Genomic DNA, 18,725 nt, shown 5'->3' with positions numbered 1-18,725 from the left:
TCAATAACCAAAACAACAACATTCCCAAACTGCTTCATTAAAATATAATAAAACACAGGAATTCTCCCTGATCAATAACCAAACCAACAACATTCCCAAACTGTTTAATTAAAATAGAATAAAACACAGGAATTCTCCCTGATCAATAACCAAAACAACAACATTCCCAAACTGCTTCATTAAAATAGAATAAAACACAGGAATTCTCCCTGATCAATAACCAAAACAACAACATTCCCAAACTGCTTCATTAAAATATAATAAAACACAGGAATTCTCCCAGATCAATAACCAAAACAACAACATTCCCAAACTGCTTCATTAAAATACAATAAAACACAGGAATTCTCCCTGATCAATAACCAAAACAACAACATTCCCAAACTGCTTCATTAAAATATAATAAAACACAGGAATTCTCCCAGATCAATAACCAAAACAACAACATTCCCAAACTGCTTCATTAAAATATAATAAAACACAGGAATTCTCCCTGATCAATAACCAAAACAACAACATTCTCAAACTGCTTCATTAAAATACAATAAAACACAGGAATTCTCCCTGATCAATAACCAAAACAACAACATTCCCAAACTGCTTCATTAAAATACAATAAAACACAGGAATTCTCCCAGATCAATAACCAAAACAACACCATTCCCAAACTGCTTCATTAAAATGCAATAAAACACAGGAATTCTCCCTGATCAATAACCAAAACAACAACATTCCCAAACTGCTTCATTAAAATATAATAAAACACAGGAATTCTCCCAGATCAATAACCAAAACAACAACATTCCCAAACTGCTTCATTAAAATAGAATAAAACACAGGAATTCTCCCAGATCAATAACCAAAACAACAACATTCCCAAACTGCTTCATTAAAATACAATAAAACACAGGAATTCTCCCTGATCAATAACCAAAACAACAACATTCCCAAACTGCTTCATTAAAATACAATAAAACACAGGAATTCTCCCAGATCAATAACCAAAACAACACCATTCCCAAACTGCTTCATTAAAATGCAATAAAACACAGGAATTCTCCCTGATCAATAACCAAAACAACAGCATTCCCAAACTGCGTCATTAAAATATAATAAAACACAGGAATTCTCCCTGATCAATAACCAAACCAACAACATTCCCAAACTGTTTAATTAAAATAGAATAAAACACAGGAATTCTCCCTGATCAATAACCAAAACAACAACATTCCCAAACTGCTTCATTAAAATAGAATAAAACACAGGAATTCTCCCTGATCAATAACCAAAACAACAACATTCCCAAACTGCTTCATTAAAATATAATAAAACACAGGAATTCTCCCAGATCAATAACCAAAACAACAACATTCCCAAACTGCTTCATTAAAATATAATAAAACACAGGAATTCTCCCTGATCAATAACCAAAACAACAACATTCCCAAACTGCTTCATTAAAATACAATAAAACACAGGAATTCTCCCAGATCAATAACCAAAACAACACCATTCCCAAACTGCTTCATTAAAATGCAATAAAACACAGGAATTCTCCCTGATCAATAACCAAAACAACAGCATTCCCAAACTGCGTCATTAAAATATAATAAAACACAGGAATTCTCCCTGATCAATAACCAAAACAACAGCATTCCCAAACTGCTTCATTAAAATATAATAAAACACAGGAATTCTCCCTGACCAATAACCAAAACAACAGCATTCCCAAACTGCTTCATTAAAATGCAATAAAACATGGTTACTGTTTAAATAAATTAACATTTTAAAAATAATAAAGAAAAAAATAATATGTTGGAAATAATAGGCTTTGCATTGCTAATCTGCTTTTTCAAATACACAAATATTAACTTACTGCAAAAAACATTATTTTGTAATCTTTTATAATACTATATATTATACTATACTATAGTACTTTTTTTGTCAAATATAATTGTAAAATTTCCCAGTATAAGACACCTCTGAATTCTCTGAAATAAATAACCAGCTCAAAATAATCCAACTTAATTACTTAATTTTCAAAAGTACAAAGAAAATGCATATAATTGCAAACTCATTTTAAATGTATACATATAGTCTAGTATTATTATCTCACTAAATACCCTAAATAACTAAATAAAGATCTCTTCCAGATTCTGTAGGATTCCATTTTTGTACTTTTCCGTAACACTTTGCATGAATCAGCGGTGTAGCACTGCATGCGGACTGTTCCTTTTCTTCTTCTCTCCTTCCCACTCTCCCTCTTGACCATGAGTAGCCTCACTATTAGCACCACAAAGGCTGAGAGAAGACTCAGCATGGACTGACCCCGAAGGTCATGGCTTTGTCCCTTAGCCCCTCGCTGACAAAACTTCAGAGGAGAGGCCATTCTGCCCCCAGGACCCCTGCATGCTCAGCTGTCACAGACAAATCTAGCATATTCCCTCTCTTATCCTGACTAACACAAAGCCTCTCCCTGTTTTCTCACCAAGGAATGAACACGGGAACTGTGTCTTTATCTTTGAGCTTAGTTCAGATAATTAAAGAGGGAAATGGTGGAATGAGTCGGACTAATGAGTAACACTTAGTAAATGAAGTGTCATGAACTGAAAAGTGTGTATAAAAGCTCTAGGGTTGCATTTTTAACAATGCATTAAAGTGTTGTAATATCGCAGGAAAAAAGGGGGACAATTTGCCCCATGGAGAATTTGCTTTCCATTGATTCCATTGCAGGTCCATTGCAAGTACCTCCCAATATTTCACAAATATTCTGGTGTAGAATGGACCTTTTACACAGAACAAAGGGACAGCAGCGGGTTTCTAATACCCTGTTCAGTTCCCCCCAAATTTCTTATATAAGCATTATGCCAACTACAGACTGGTGATATCATTATGAATCTAAATCAGAGATCTCTCCTAACAGTGTGACATTCCACAACATATAAAATAACTAACTACACATTCTGTAAAGCATGTCCAGCCACGGAGCAGTTCCTACAAAAGAACCCATTTGTGGGCAAAGATGGCTGAACCAAGGGCCTCACTTTAGTGAAGAACTAGTGCTCATCCACTGCCACATAGCTGCTTTTGGAGGACCGCCTGAACACACACTGGATATATTAGAGTGGTGTCAGGGGTACTAACACACCCCTGTACATTAAGCCTCTGCTTGTGAAAAGTCTCATTAAGTGTTGCATAAAACACGCTAATTGCCAATGTTTCAGTGTTTGTTCAGAGTTGGTGCAAATGGTGCAGAAGTGCTCTGACAAATGTCAGTATGAAAGCATGGGCGAAATGATAAAGTTGCGGCACTGTAAAGTAACCCAAGACCACAGACCACGACCTAAGACCAAGCAATGGCCAGATTGTGTTCAACAGTGCTGAAGCTTATCACTGCTAACTCTTGCTCAATGCCATTGTCTTACAAGAGATGTCTGTCAACATTAGTGAAGCATATCAGCCACGAGTGTCAAAAGGTGAAAAAGATGGTGATTTAAAGAGGAACTAGCTCTGACAAATGCTATTTCTTAGGATGTGAGTAAAGAATACAAGGTAACTAGGCCAAAGGCGACTTTTGGAATTGTATAGGAACTTCTAAATCTAAAAAAGAAAATAAATGAGCTGAAACACAACTCACTGAATATAAGACATATTTAAATGTTCATGTTTGACCAGTCAAAATAACCTTCTGCGTATATTTTGACAAGCGATAAAAGTTGGGGGGTTCTCTTATGTTAATGTAAGGGTTAAATGTGTATGAACATGGAACCAAAGAATGCATTTATTCAGTATTTTATGTTGTTTTGTGATGTATAAGTAGTAAGTATGGGGACTTTGGTTGGGGTGATAAATGCTCAGATGAGGGTTACTGAACACACCCTACTTACAACCCTATTATTTTTAACTCAGAATGAAACTCCAGTTTTACTGGATAGTGTTGCTGTCCTCTTGTTGTGTCCTCTAAGTGTGATGTGCGATTAGCAAGCTGAAGAGATTGTAGCCAGTTAGCTCTTAGCCTTGCCACCATTCATATGCCTTGGTTTGGCCTTCTTACGTCTTAGTAGTAAAAAAGAATATGGTACCTTTACTGCTGATGTGTGTTTAGCTCCAGTCCAGTTTGTTTTTAAGAGAGCAGATGATGGAGAAGAGAGGTGGTGTTGGCTTGTAACAGTGTTCGGATCTCTGTTTGCTAGGGCTTTTACTACTTGGCTGTGTGTAAAGTTTGAGGGTCAAGAATGTTATGCAACAGTCTTAGGGTTTTGGAATTGGGCCATTTTCCAGCTCTGTTTTGGTTAAGCTGGATTTTCTTTTGAAAAAGGATAAAAGCGTGTTTGCGGTTGATGGTTTGTTGCTTTCATGTACCGAACTCTCATTATTTCCATTTCCATTATTCTCAACTATTCCATGATAATTACAGTTTGATATTCCAATTTAAGCAGCATCAACAGTGTTATATAGTTGCAACACAGTCTAGTTGACAAGCCATGTCTGCAGTATTTTTCCTTTCCCAGCGCTTGAATTGCACTTAACAAATGTCTTCAAAACTACCCTTTTGAAGCCCATTGGAATGAATTTTGGAATTCTGGGATTTTGGCCCACTTCTGTACTTGGCATGCCCATCTAAAATGGCATTCCTGCGCCACTGCTGTTCTTTCTGCTCTCTTTTATTAAAATTCGTTCCTCAGCAAAAGTATGAAAGAAAACACACAGTTTTGACAATGTAGTCCTTAGCTACTTTCATTATGTTACAACTTTATTGCATAGAGATAAAAAGGTATTTTAAGCATATTCATGCTCCAGCATTCGCTTCCACAGTGTAGCTGTTGTTGGCTAGATCTGTTGTTCAGACTTAGCTACAGTAAATTTGCCAGACTGACTGACTGGTCATGTTTCAGAGGTTTAGAAGTAGTTGGCCACTCTGCGGATGGACTGGATGTTGGGGTTTTCAGCCTGCCACTCCATGTGGCTGCAGTAGCTTCCTCTTTCCACAATGTACATGCGCCCACGGTAGTTGGGCTCCTCGTACAGCACCCAGCTAAAGGCAAACAGCAAGTTAACTTTCAGTACACAGTATTCTATAAGTTACTCACGTTAGATACTTACATTAAATTAAAATTTCATTTTCCAGCAGATACTTGGGAGCAGATTATAACAGTAAAAAATAAGGTAAAGAAGTTCCAAACATGATAAATAATACAAAGAAAATGGAACTCTTAACAACCATGCAAGACCTGGTAGACCACCAAAACTGCTCCAATCAGAAAAACTGAACTTTTAAAAAATAGATAGACAGAAAATCAAATAAACAGGATTTATCACATACCCCGGATGAAGACGATGAGCCAAAACATCTCAATTAATAGCTGAACACGAAATGCTAGGCTAACACTGCTAACAAACACTGGACTTGCACTGACACCAATCTCTGCGTAATAACTGCAGGTCATAATCTTAATGTATTTGCTTGAAATACACACGGAAAAGACATGCAAACAAGTAAAAAAATACATTCTATGTCCAAATATTTGTGGACACTCTAAGCACCCATTTCTAACATAGATGTGCAAATGCCCACAGCTTATCTAGTCCCTGTAGAGAAGTATTACCAATACAATTGGACTCTTTGGAGCAGATAAACATGATCAAGGTGACCAGGGTGTCTGTGGTAGCGTGGTGATCATCCAAAATCTTGACCTTACACTCTTATCGCTGAATGCAATTAAACATCCTCACAACAGTGCTCCAAAATATAGCAGAAAGCCTTCCCTGGGCAGTAGAAAGCAGCACAGAACAAGCAGAACTCAATGAAATAACAGGTGTCCCAATACTTTTGTCCATAAAGTGTACATTAGTAGTAATGAGCGATGGATATACCTAATTTAAGCAGTTTTTTTGACTGAAATAAGGTAAGGTAAGGGATCTAGAATTAGTTGAGAGAGGTTTTTGGGCATGCATTCATTGAGATGGGTTTGGTGACAGTCTAACTATAGTTTTTGTTAGCAATGTTAGCCTAGCATCTCCTATTCTAACCTAAAGATGCAAACTTCAAATACCACAAATGTCATGGCTGATCGACTCCATTTGGGACCTGTGATCAATTATGTTCATTAAACTTTTAGCTAAACTATTCCTTTAAACCTTTAATCTTTGAAAGTGTGGGTGGCAGTGAACACAGCTCCATTTGGGACAGCACCTGTGGGACAGAAGTTGTGGACCTTATAAGAATCCTGGCACTTACGCTCCATCTCCATAAACCTTAAGGGAGTTGATGCAGGTCTTGGTGAGGCCTGCACTTTGGAGGAAGGGACAATCCTCACACAGCTCCACACACTGACCAGTAAATTCTGGACCATCATACATCTGTATTCTGTACTGTTCTCCATGCTGAGAAAGAGAGAGAGGGAGAGATAGAGAGAGAGAAAGAGAGAGAGAATGTAAATAGGCATTCATCTGTGTTTTGAAATCCAGATTAAGAAGAAGATTTGCCTTCTATATGATTGGGTTATTGGATCCATATTGTCACAATATGAACAGTGTGAAGTTTTGCGCCTCTCACCATTTTGATTGGCTTGCATGAGCCCATGTGATCATTGTGGGCATTCCAGCGCTGAAACTCTGGGTACTCTCCTCTCTCCAGCATGTACTGCTGACCCTTAAAGTCTGGGTGGTCAAAGCAGACCCAGGCTCCGCTCTCCACGCGGATGGAGTTGACCCTGTTCAGCAAGCCGCGGTCCTGGAAGTTATCACATTCTCCAAACACTTCCAGCTTCCTGCCCGTGAAACATTTTCCTTCATAGAACACTATCTGGGGGAAATACGGTAGATCATCAGATTAAAGAGTTTTTCAATAACTCAGGCATAACAATGAGACATGTTTAATGAGACAGAAACAGATTGCCATGAGAGCCAATGATCATCACAGTGGTTGACACCTGTTTTTGAGCTGTTTCCTCTGTGTGTGGTCAGAGTTCTGCTTTCTGCAGAAATGACAGCACTGTAATACTAAATGCAATGACTATTTAGTTGGAGAACATTTCACAACTTTATACAAATGCATGCACTCATGCTCACAAGCATGCACACTGGTACGCATGTTTAATAACCACACGTTTTAATCATACATTTGCTTTCAGATTGATGTTCCCATTTAAAGTTGCTTTATTTATATTTGCATGCTAAACATGTTGACAACTACATGCATACATGTTTTTCATGAACAGAACAAAAAGTCTTAGGATAATGTAACTGCTAAGCAGGAATTGTGCTTGCAACTAGCTGTTACATGGCATCCAGCATCTGCAAGACTGTACATTGTGCAAGGTGCACAAATAACCCACTTACACAAGTAAGCCAATAATAGCAATATAGTAAAATGTTAATAATGAGAAGAGTTGAAGCATCATAATGAGATAGTAGAAGGGTCTTATTAATGAGATAATAAGAAGGCCATGACAATGAGATAGTAAAGAAGTCATACTAATGATGTAATAAGAAGGTCATAACATTGAGATCATAAGAAGGTGATGATGAGAGGTTGATAAAAAGTTGAAAATAACGAGAGGTAAGAAGGTAATAATACTGAGATAATAAGATCATAATATTATTGTAAGAAGATTAAAATAATGAGACAGAAAGTCATAATAATGATAAAGTAAGAAGGTTCTTGTAATGATATGAAGGTCAAAATAAAGAGATAATGAGAAGGACATGATACTGAGATAGTAAAGAAGGTGATAATAATGAAACAGTAAGACATTCATGACATCATGTCATTGAGATAGTAAGAAGGTCAAAACAATACTAATCATAATAATTATATAGTAAGAAGTTCATGTCATTGAGATAGTAAGAAGGTGATAATAAGAGTCAAAACAATATGATCATAATAATGAGATAGTAAGAAGGTCATAATGATACAGTAAGGTCATAATAATGAGACAACAAGAAGATCATAATCATGAGATTGTAGGTTGTTAAAATGAGAGAGTAAGGTCACACTAATGAGATAGTAGTAAATCATAAAATTAGGTCATAACAATAAGATACAAGTACAAGTATGTTCAATGTTAAGCCATAATAATTATAAGTTATAGTAGATACGTCATAATAGTAGGCCTATAGTCAGAAATAGTAATTCTGTGAATCCACAGTGTACAGAGCAGACGTGCTGAATCACTACATGCTTCGCCTCTGTAAATGCTGGCTCTGTGCACATACGCTCCACTGCAGCTTTGTAAAGTGTGAGTTTTTTTTTTCCCCCAAACTGAATTCAACACTCACCTTCCCTGAATACTGAGACATTGTAGATGCAGTCCAAACTATCCTCTAGACAGAGAGAGGGGGAGAGAGACAGAGAAAGCAACCGGAGGGAAAATTTGGACAGTCTGATATATATGGCCTATAGGCCATGGTGGGTTATCGCAAGGCTGGCACTACAATGGCACTATAATAGAGGGCTTAGTGGTTTTCGCCTCATGGACAATTTCCCTTACATTGCTCTCTGCTGATTTCGGAATTTGGCTGTAGGGGGTTAGACAATGTGCCGAATGCATTCCGCTTTTGGCTGCCGTTCAGGGCCGTGGGATGAACCGCGCTGGACACTGAGTCAACCACCTGTTTGGGTTTGTTTGGCCAGCTACAAACAGATGGTCAAAACAGGGCAGCCAGGAGTTTGCGAGAAGTCAACACACTACAGAACTGAAGCAATTAAAGGTTTCATGATGCAGCCAATCAGCACCAGGCAGATAAAGTGGACGGTACAGCAGGACCACTCAATAAGTGCGCTGCATTACTGCAAATAAAATACTGTACCCACAGGTTACTCACTGTTTACTCTGCCTGTACCTTCATCTGCAACATCAGCAGTCCTGCCTCACAGCATTCAGTGGCCTGCTCTATAAAGACCACTGAAATTCACAACTTTAGACATTGTGGAGATTATACACACCCCACATATGTACATGCATGCACACACTGCTGTAAATATGTGCAAGCACACTCACACTAGCTCACGAGCGCGCACATATTCATACACATTTACACACACAGGCATTTTCACACACACTCAGCTAAATGCATACACATACTCCTGCATGCACATGCACATGCACACATGTGCATACATATTCATGCAAATAACACATTGAGCTCAATGGTTAGAATGCTGGGTTACTGCTTACAGGGTTGTGGGTTCTATTGTGGTCTCTAAAAGTAGAATATTGTTGTACTGTGTACGTATAATCAAGGTTAGAAATACTACTTGGGACCAGAAGGTTGCTGGTTTGATACCATGTGAAGGACATAGCAAATAATTCATTTTATACACCGTGATGAAATGGCCATGGATTTCATCTCCTTTAACCCAGCACCCAGCTTTTCCCTGTTTCTCCCAATGAACTCACCCATTCCTATCTCCCCTGAGCACTAGCAATGCTCCCGACACTGGAAGGAAAAGAACTTCACATACATGCAAAGCCAGCTGCCACCTCTTTTCAAACTGCTACCAATGATTATTTACACTCTCTGAGTAGTACACTCTCATAGTAGTAGTGCATTAGACTGCAGGGTCAATCTGAGCCCAAAACGTAGCCTTTTGATGAAGCCTTTTTCACACAATGGGTGCCTCTAATTCTAATTCTAAGGTGGATAAAAATGTCTGTTTACTAGTATGTCCCTCGCCTTTAATGACTGAAAAAGGGAGAGAAACTCATAGGGTTTTTAATATTGATTCTAGGTAAGTGTTTGAAGCTGAAGCCCCTCCACTAGAGAGCTTATTTGTTTGGTGCAGTGATGGAGTGAGACTGAGGGTTTATATTTGGGTTTATAACATGTACACTTAGTGCACATGTTGGTTAGCGTAGTGGATAACCACACTGCCTTCCCTGCAGCCCACCATTCTCAAGCCTAACTAATTCATATACATGATTCGTATGTGAGCCCCTCTGGATAAGAGCCTCAGGCAAATGCTATGAATGTAAATCAATTCAGTGCAGTTTTTCTCACACAGGTTCTCAGGTCCACATATCTCCTGGACACCAACACTTGGAGTAGTTGAATTGCACTCATCAGCCAAACCTGGAGTTGGATAATAACTGCAAATAATACTGAGCTTCCATATGGGTTACATTTCTTCTGTTTGTATCTGTTCTAATACTAGATACTCAGAGTTTCTCTGAGTAAATAAATACTTACTGCTCACAGCCAAAAGCACACATACATTAACACACACACACACACACACAAACACACACAGAAAAATGGAGCTATGCCATTAAGCAACACTTTAAATATTCAGTTGCTGCAACAGATGAAAGATATAGGCACATGTGTGTGAGGAGGGGTTGTGTTCACATAGAAAGAAAGAGAGGCAGAAAGAAAGAGGAAACCTTCATTGTGCATCAGACTCTATATAAAGGGCAAAGACAGAGGACTGCAGGAAAGGTAAGTTTAGTATAGCTTTTCTTTCTGAATTCATTAAAGTTTGCAGTTCACAGCTTTCCTGTAGTCAAGCCAAGAGGCTTTATTGTCATTTCAGCTATATACAGATTATACAGTCAAACGAATCAACATTCCTCCAGGACAATGGTGCAACACAACACAGTGCAGACAGAGCACAAGTGCAACACAGAACAAGTGCATACAGACAGTACAACACAGTGCAGACAGTGCAGACAAGACACAGAGTGTAAGAACGTTAGTAAACAAACAAAATTGGAGTAAAAATTGCACACATTGTATATATAAATAAAAGTCAGGAAAACAAATTGTGTAATATATATAAAATATATGGAAAAAAGTTATAATTGAAAATTTATTCAATTACATTATTATAATTCTTGGAAAAATAACATTTAACAACTTAAGACAATTCTATGAATCTGGCCACCAGAATGTCAACTTTACAGGAGAAGAATTTTTATTGGTCCATTCATCATGAAACTCAAAAATAGAGATGTTTTTAAATATTTTCTTAACCATGTGATAGTCTCACACTTCAGGGGGTCAATCAGGGGCCAGATTCAATGCAACTTAACTCAATGTTAAGTTATTCCAAGAAATCCTGACATTTAAGAAGTCAATAAATGTGGCCCCATTGTGCCACAAAGCAACTGATAATTTTCTGTTTCTCATTTTAGCAGAAGAATGAAGGTGCTGTTTTTTGCTATTGTTCTGGGGCTAATGGTGTCCAGTGGTGAGTGAACATTTTACCAGGAAAGAAACGCTCCTATTAGGCAAACAAACTCATTAGATATTGTCCGGATGGTCATTCACCTTTCAAACCTCAAACATACTCTATAGTGTCTTGCTCACAGCCATGGTGTACAAAAACCTACATAGTCAGCTTTCACTCAGAACAGAGGTGCCTAAACCTTTGCATAATACTGTATGCGCATGATCCTGAGCTCCATATGAGCCTTTATATGTACTTTTATTCAAGGTCTGGCTCTGGACTGCTACCACTGTGTGCCTGCGAGAGCGGGCGACACCTGTAAGGTCACCACGGTAACCTGCCCGGAAAAAAAAAAAGCCTGCGCTTTGATAAAATTACTTTCTCCCCCATGTGAGCTTGAACACACACACACACAGACACACACTCAATCATTTTAAACTACTGATTTACTGAAGAGACTGTAGCAGCTTAGCTTTTAGACTTTAGACAGTGATTGAGATTCACAGTATGTCAGTTTTATGATCCGAACTCTCATTATTCAGCTATGCAAAGAAACATACTAGGGCACATTTACTACAGAATTCAGCTGATTTGTGTAGCCATATTTACATCAGTGTATGGAGTACTACAACATTGTCAAGCAAAAACCTTGTATAACCTCTATTCTTGTCTTACCTTTTGACTTAATGTGAATCTGGCAGTTGTTCTTCACATTGTGTCAGATGTAAATGAGTGGACCAGTAGAAATTCTACAAAATATTTTTACATTGACTTACATTGACTTATCTGAAAGATCATTTTGGAGATTTAGCAATGATTCCCAGCTTCAGAAGAATCTGAACTAGCCTGTTTATACATCTCCATTATAAGACTATTGTCAGTAGAATGGAGAACACCACCTTTCTTACGAATTGGAGGGCTTGTCTCTTTTCTCTAACACAGATGGAAACTATCAGAAGTGCATGCCCAAGTTGGGCTGTGAATTCATGAAGATGAATGCCCATGTCAGGATGACATGCTGCCAAGAAGACCTCTGTAACACTTTCTGATTATTGCCGCCATCCACAACTGGTTTCCATTGATGGCTTTGATGTTTTAGCATGAATAGATGGAAATGTATGTATCTGTGTTTAAGAAAATAAAAGCATGAGACAATATGCAGTTATTCTTTAAATTTCATATATATATATATATATATATATATATATATATATATATATATATATATATATATATAGTAGTGCATTGGGCCGCTAAGCCAGGGACATTAATTCATAGGGCTTTTGATGCTGATTCTAGGTGAATGTGTGAAGCTGAAGCCCCTCCACTAGAGAGATGAGTTATTGGTGCGGTGATGGAGTGAGACTGAGGGTTTATATGGTGCTAAGTGGGAGGAGTTTGGGACATGGGCCACCTTGCAAAAATAAGTTATGACGTAACTCCACTTAGTGCACATGTTGGTTAGCGTAGTGGATAACCACACTGCCTTCCCTGCAGCCCACCTAACTAATTCATATACATGATTCATATGTGAGCCCCTCTGGATAAGAGCCTCAGGGAAATGCTATGAATGTAAATCAATTCAGTGCAGTTTTTCCCACACAGGTTCTCAGGTCCACATATCTCCTGGACACCAACACTTGGAGTAGCTGAATTGCACTCATCAGCCAAACCTGGAGTTGGATAATAACTGCAAATAATACTAAGCTTCCATATGGGTTACATTTCTTCTGTTTGTATCTGTTCTAATACTAGAAGAGTTTCTCTGAGTAAATAAATACTCACTGCTCACAGCTAAAAGCACACATACATTAACACAAACACACACACACACACACACACACACACACACACACACACACACACACACACACACACATACAGACAGAAATGGAGCCATAAAGTTAAGCAACATGTTTAATGTTCAGTTGCTGCAACAGATGTATACAGAGATATAGACAGGGTGTGTGTGAGGAGGGGCTGTGTACACATAGAGAGAAAGAGAGGCAGAAAGAAAGAGGAAACCTTCATTCTGCATCAGACTCTATATAAAGGGCAAAGACGGAGGACTGGGTGTTGAGAAACGCTGCAGCAGAAAAGGTACGTTCAGTACAGCTTTTCTTTCTGAATTCATTAACGTTTGTAGTTAACAGCTTTCTTATCACCTTAGACTCCAGTGTGAAGAACTGTAAGAATGTTTGTAAACTAAACTGCAGAACATTTTTAAAAAGTGTTGTAAAGGCTTCACAAAATGAATGATAAAACATCTATCCAGTGTTCTAATCTCAATCTGTCACACCTGGATCATACCTTCGCTTTTAATTTTTTACTTTTCATATCATCGCTGTTGCACAAAAATGTTTTTATTTTATTTTATGGATTTCAATGTAAAAGGATTTTATTCCAAGGAGAGATGCACGATGTTGAAAAAAAGTAGTCAATGATTTCTCCAGTAGTCAATGATCCAACATGCCATGATTAATATTAATATTTATAATGCACTCTGTGCAAAAAACAAACAAACAAAAAAAAACACAGAGTAAAGAATTGCAGATATTTATCTTAATATTTTTCTTAATTTTTTTTAAGAAAACATTTCGTGAATCTGGCCCCTGATTGACCCCTAAAGTGTGAGACTATCAAAAGGTTAAGAAAATATTTAAGAACATATCTCCATTTTTGACTTTTTGACAAATTGTGAATCTTTAGTGTCAGTGTTCCATGATAAATGGTACAATCAACTTTTTTGTTTATATAAATAAAAGTTAAGAAAACAAATTATGAAAAAATACATTTACAAATAACAAATAATTAAATTATGTTATAATTCTTTGAAAAACAACATTTAACCATTTATCCCAATATTTATATCTTAAGTTTGGCATTAAGAAAAAACATATGTGAAAAGATTTGCTTTCTTAAGACACTTTACAGGAGATGAATTTGTATTGGTCCATTCATCATGAAATTCTGACTCAATGTTAAGTTATTCCAAGAAATCCAGACATTTAAGAAATCAATAAGACGCCCCAAAGCATCTGATATTTTTATGTTTCTAGTTTTAGCAGAAGAATGAAGGTGCTGGTTTTTGCTCTTGTTCTGGGGCTAATGGTGTCCAGTGGTGAGTGTGCTAACATTTTACCAGGAAAGAAACGCTCTTATTAGGCAAACATACTCATTAGATATTGTCCGGATGGTCATTCACCTTTCAAACCTCAAATGTACTAACAGCCATGGTGTACAATGGCTTGATATACTAATATATTTGAGTGTTCAGTCATAGCAATTTCATTTATCAGATATTTCTATTTTCTTCTTACATAAACTGATCTCTGTTATTGCTGCAGTTGTTTTCAATCAATACCATTTTATTTTCTTTGATTTAACCAAACAGAAAGATCAAGATTCATTTATGATTTTTCTGTCTGTATAATAATAATAATAATAATAATAATAATGATAATAATAGTAATATTAATAATCATAATACTGAAGCAGAATGGGGTGGCCACGTCAAAGGTTTATTTACTAATAAAGGATACTTCTTAGGTTACACATTTAAGAATAACCAAGTATATCAAAGCTATGAAATGTCACCCATGGAATTATACAGTGGCCAAAAAAAAAAGGTTAAATTAAATTTGGTTGTAAAACAGAACAAATTATAAACAGCATATTGTCGCTGTCATGCAAAACAATCGGCCAATTATGGTTATGGTTATGTCTTTATTATATTAAGTCAAAAACAACAAACATGCATGGGTGACTGTTACATACCTGTTTACTGCTATTTATTGGCACATGATCCTGAGCTCCATATGAGCCTTTACATGTACTTTTATTCAAGGTCTGGCTCTGGACTGCTACCACTGTGTGCCTGCGAGAGCGGGCGAGGCCTGTAAGGTCACCACGGTAACCTGCCCGGAAGGAAAAGACGCCTGCGCTGCGGCAAAATTTCTTTCTTCCCCTTGTGAGCTTGAACACACACACACAGACACACACTCAACCATTTTTAATGCAGTGCACTAAGCGGCTCATAATCTACATTAGTTGATGTTTGAATTAGTAAGGAAGCCTATTTACTGAACTACCGATTTACTGAAGAGACTGTAGCAGCTTAGCTCTTAGACTTGCCCCCACTCGCTTCCCCTGGTTTACTTTCTCTTCTAAAGTGAGTTTAGCTCCAGTTGGGTTCAGCTGAGGTGGTCCAGTTTGTTTTTGAGAGAGCAGATGTTGGAGAAAAGAGATGGTAAAAGACTAACATTAGCTTTTAGGCTAGCACAGATCCCTGTTTGCCTCCCTGGCTGCCAGCGATGACAAGCTTTCTCCAGTGGGCTAAGTTTATGTAAACTTGGGGATGTAAATATAATGAGTCAGCCATTTTGGGGGTTTGGCCCGGTTTCCACCTCTGTTTTTGGGTTTTGTGTAGCCATATTTACATGAGTGTATGGAGTTTTACAACATTGTCAAGCAAAAACCTTGTATAACCTCTATTCTTGTCTTACCTTTTGACTTAATGTGAATCTGGCAGTTGTTCTTTACATTCTGTCAGATGTTAATGAAGAGTGGACCAGTAGAAATTCTACAAAATATTTTTACATTGTTTTACATTGACTTATCAAGGTTTTTGCCTTGATTTATCCACGATTACCAATTTTAGAAGAATCTGAACTAGCTCGTTTATTATCTCCATCATAAGACTATTGCCAGCAGAACGGAGAACAGTGCCTTTCTTACGAAAGGGCTTGTCTCTTTTCTCGAACAGATGGACACTATCAGAAGTGCATGGCCATGTCGGGCTGTGAATTGATACAGAGGAATGCCTACATCAGGATGACATGCTGCCAGGGAGACCTCTGTAACACTTTCTGATTATTGCCGCCATCCACTGCTGGCCTCCATCGATGGCTTTGATGTTTCAGCATGAGTAGATGGAAATGTGTGTATCTGTGTTTAAGTGTTTATGGACTGTAACAGGAGTCGAACCAGGACTGTAACAGATGTGCAGAAAATAAACGCATGAAACAATATGCAGTCTGTCATTCTTTAAACCTCATATACCTACATGCACATGTGCATACACAGTACAATAAAGATGAGACTTAATGAGATTAAAACCACCAGCCTAAAATTGTGTAGGCTCTCCTTGTGAGGAGGCATGAACTCCTCAGCAGCTCTTCTGTGGGATTGTAGCAGACGGGCAAGTCTTCGCTCCCCACTCGCAACAATGAGCCTTGCGTGCCCATGACCCTGTTTTTAGGTCACTGGTTGTCCTTTCTTTGAGCACTTTTAGTAGGTACTGACCACTTCCTACTGGGAAAACCCACCTGATGTTCTGGGGATGTTCTGACCCAGTTGTCTAGTCATCACAATTTGGCCCTGTCAGACCTTTTGGCTTAGATCTTTTGCAAATAATTAAACTGCATTGCAGCCACTGGGATTTGACCTCATTTATTGGCTAGTACAAAGTTTGATAGATGAGTCCTTAAAGGTGCAAGGGATCGACATCAGCAACAGAACATGCCCAGATATCATTGTGATGACATGCAGTTTTCATTTCATATCCTAAACACCCATATGGAAAAAAATATTTTCACAATGTATTTATCAAATGTATTTTAGCAGTGTATGAAAAGGGGTAATAATGTCTGGTGCCAGTTAAAACACTAGTTAATATTGGCGATTAATGTTCAGAGGTTCAAAAAAACCTACAGTGTGGTCTGGAAGTATTTGTTACTTTGACTCCATACTCTACATTTGTGGAGAACTGAGGTTGTGTTGTTTTGGTTCATGAGTTAGCAACCCCTACTGATGTAGCCTTCTGTGAGCTGCAGGTTGTCTACCAAATTTTAGTTCAGAGGTTTGAAACCAACAAATCTGGATTCACTATTTAAACGTTTAAAATGAACATTGTAGAGTACAGTTGAGAATCACTATCATAATAAAATAAGGAAATTGTCATTGGTAGATATCAGCTGCCAGCCCCATCTGCTGATATTTATAACCGATGTGAGACACCTACTGGTCTGCTTTCTGTTGGGGAATTAAAAACTGGAGGACAATAAAAATGGGCACATTTCCAGGGACAGCTCCAGCAGGAGACAGGCTAACAAAAACTGTTGCTGGAAAACAGGGACGTCTGATCACTCTAGTCTAGTCCAGTCACTTTGCCTCACTGCTACTAGACAGTTCATTGGCCTGGATGAAACGCATTTTTTCATATTGCTATATGAAATGAAACTATAAACAAAAACATATCTGATGATTGTTTGATAATAAAACATTTTTAAATGTAAAGAAAATACTTTAGGAATGCAAAAGTGCCAAAAAGATGCTTTCGAGTGATTCACAGATGTTATTTCCTCAAACCATGCATAGAAGCCAAAAAAACATTTAAGGGCTTTTACTGTTAGGAGTATAAACTGGGGTGGATGAATGATGTGAGGGTTACACAAAGGTTTGAGAGCGGCAGAGTGGTAACCCCCTGGTAATCTGATCTGCTGTCAAACAGAAGGAAGAAACTGGGGGCATTCTCATGACTTCAGATTCACTGACGGTGATATGAAAGCAGTGACCAATGGATACGGTATTTTGAATGTGTAAGCATTTCTTTAAAAAAAGAAGATAAATAAAACACACTGCTGTGTGATAAAGTGAAACATATGATAAGGGAAACTGCAGGATTATGTTTGCACTCGATTACCACTTAACAGTAAAGCTATATTGTATCCAGATCATTGGATCGTTATGGCTGTAGTGCCAGTTGGAACACTAATTTGGCGATTAACGGTCAGATGTTCAAAATTACCTACAGTGCGGTCTGGATGTATCTGGACGTATCTGAACAGAGACATTTTTGTAACTTTGACTGTTTACTCCATCTTGTGGAGAACTGAGGTTTTGCTGTTTTTTGATCAGTTAGCAATCCCCACTGCTGTGACTTGCTGTGACCTGCTGTGATCTGCAGGCTGTTTTTCAGATTTTAGGTCAAAGGTTTGGAATCAACATTATAAAACTTGGAACTGTAAAGTTTTAATCACTATGGTAAAGTATGGTAACGTATGGTAAAAATTTCATAATGTGTGAAAGAGTAATGTTTGGAATCACCCTTGAAAAGTTTGAAAATTGTCAAATCAGCAATCACTGTTGTAAAGTTGGGATCTTCAAAGGATAGACAACAGACCACATATACACTAGTTTACAGTCGTAGTTCAAAAGTTTAAAATTGACATTGTTATGGTTGGAATCACTAATAAAGTCTGAAATCACTATGCCAAAGTTTAGGGTTACCATCATAATGTTTGAAGTTGTAAAGTTTGGAAATTCAAAGTAAGAAAATTGTTAAATGAGGAATCATGTGGGGGACAACAGCAGCGGACCCCACATGCACACTAGTTTAGAGTTTGTAATCAACTGTATAAAGTTTGAGATCACTATTTAATGGTTTGGAATCACAGTTTGAAGTTTAAAATCAATATTGTAAAGTTGGGAAACACCATGGTAAAGTCTGCAATCTTTGTTACAAAGTTATGATGAATTGTTAAATGAAAAATCA

The 18,725-nt window shown here is 37.7% G+C and overlaps 2 protein-coding genes across 6 annotated transcripts; one reads left to right on the top strand and one right to left on the bottom strand.

The window, feature by feature from the left end:
- Positions 1–4,899: 4,899 nt before the first annotated feature.
- Positions 4,900–8,301, bottom strand: crygn1 (crystallin, gamma N1). Its single transcript, XM_072669130.1, has 4 exons — positions 8,281–8,301; positions 6,557–6,805; positions 6,239–6,384; positions 4,900–5,035 (listed from the first exon to the last, which is right to left on the bottom strand). Exons 1-4 carry the CDS (start codon positions 8,299–8,301, stop codon positions 4,900–4,902), a joined length of 552 nt encoding a protein of 183 aa, XP_072525231.1.
- A 4,906-nt stretch (positions 8,302–13,207) lies between these two features.
- Positions 13,208–16,198, top strand: LOC140545998 (CD59 glycoprotein-like). Of its 5 annotated transcripts, none has more exons than XM_072669110.1 (5): positions 13,236–13,270; positions 13,760–13,816; positions 14,239–14,291; positions 15,018–15,140; positions 15,936–16,198. In XM_072669110.1, exons 3-5 carry the CDS (start codon positions 14,243–14,245, stop codon positions 16,040–16,042), a joined length of 279 nt encoding a protein of 92 aa, XP_072525211.1. In that variant the 5' UTR covers positions 13,236–13,270; positions 13,760–13,816; positions 14,239–14,242; the 3' UTR covers positions 16,043–16,198. The 5 variants fall into 5 exon arrangements, with proteins under 5 accessions (XP_072525209.1, XP_072525208.1, XP_072525212.1 ...); XM_072669109.1 differs by having other exon boundaries at positions 13,239–13,270; positions 14,230–14,291; XM_072669108.1 differs by lacking the exon at positions 13,760–13,816 and having other exon boundaries at positions 13,208–13,270; positions 14,236–14,291.
- The last annotated feature ends 2,527 nt before the right edge of the window (positions 16,199–18,725 follow it).

This window comes from Salminus brasiliensis, chromosome 23, assembly GCF_030463535.1.
Source record: "Salminus brasiliensis chromosome 23, fSalBra1.hap2, whole genome shotgun sequence".
In the NCBI taxonomy this organism is placed as follows: domain Eukaryota; kingdom Metazoa; phylum Chordata; class Actinopteri; order Characiformes; family Bryconidae; genus Salminus; species Salminus brasiliensis.
This window is presented reverse-complemented; position numbering and strand designations above follow the sequence as displayed.

Coding starts and splice junctions, on each gene's coding strand:
- crygn1 (XM_072669130.1), bottom strand. CDS start 8,301: ATGTCTCAGTATTCAGGGAAG. Junction 6,385..6,556: donor CATGCAAGCCAATCAAAATG/GTGAGAGGCGCA, acceptor TCTCTTTCTCAG/CATGGAGAACAGTACAGAAT. Junction 5,036..6,238: donor AAGGTTTATGGAGATGGAGC/GTAAGTGCCAGG, acceptor GTTTGCCTTTAG/CTGGGTGCTGTACGAGGAGC.
- LOC140545998 (XM_072669108.1), top strand. CDS start 14,243: ATGAAGGTGCTGGTTTTTGCTCTTGTTCTGGGGCTAATGGTGTCCAGT. Junction 14,292..15,017: donor GGGGCTAATGGTGTCCAGTG/GTGAGTGTGCTA, acceptor CTTTTATTCAAG/GTCTGGCTCTGGACTGCTAC. Junction 15,141..15,935: donor AAAATTTCTTTCTTCCCCTT/GTGAGCTTGAAC, acceptor TTTCTCGAACAG/ATGGACACTATCAGAAGTGC.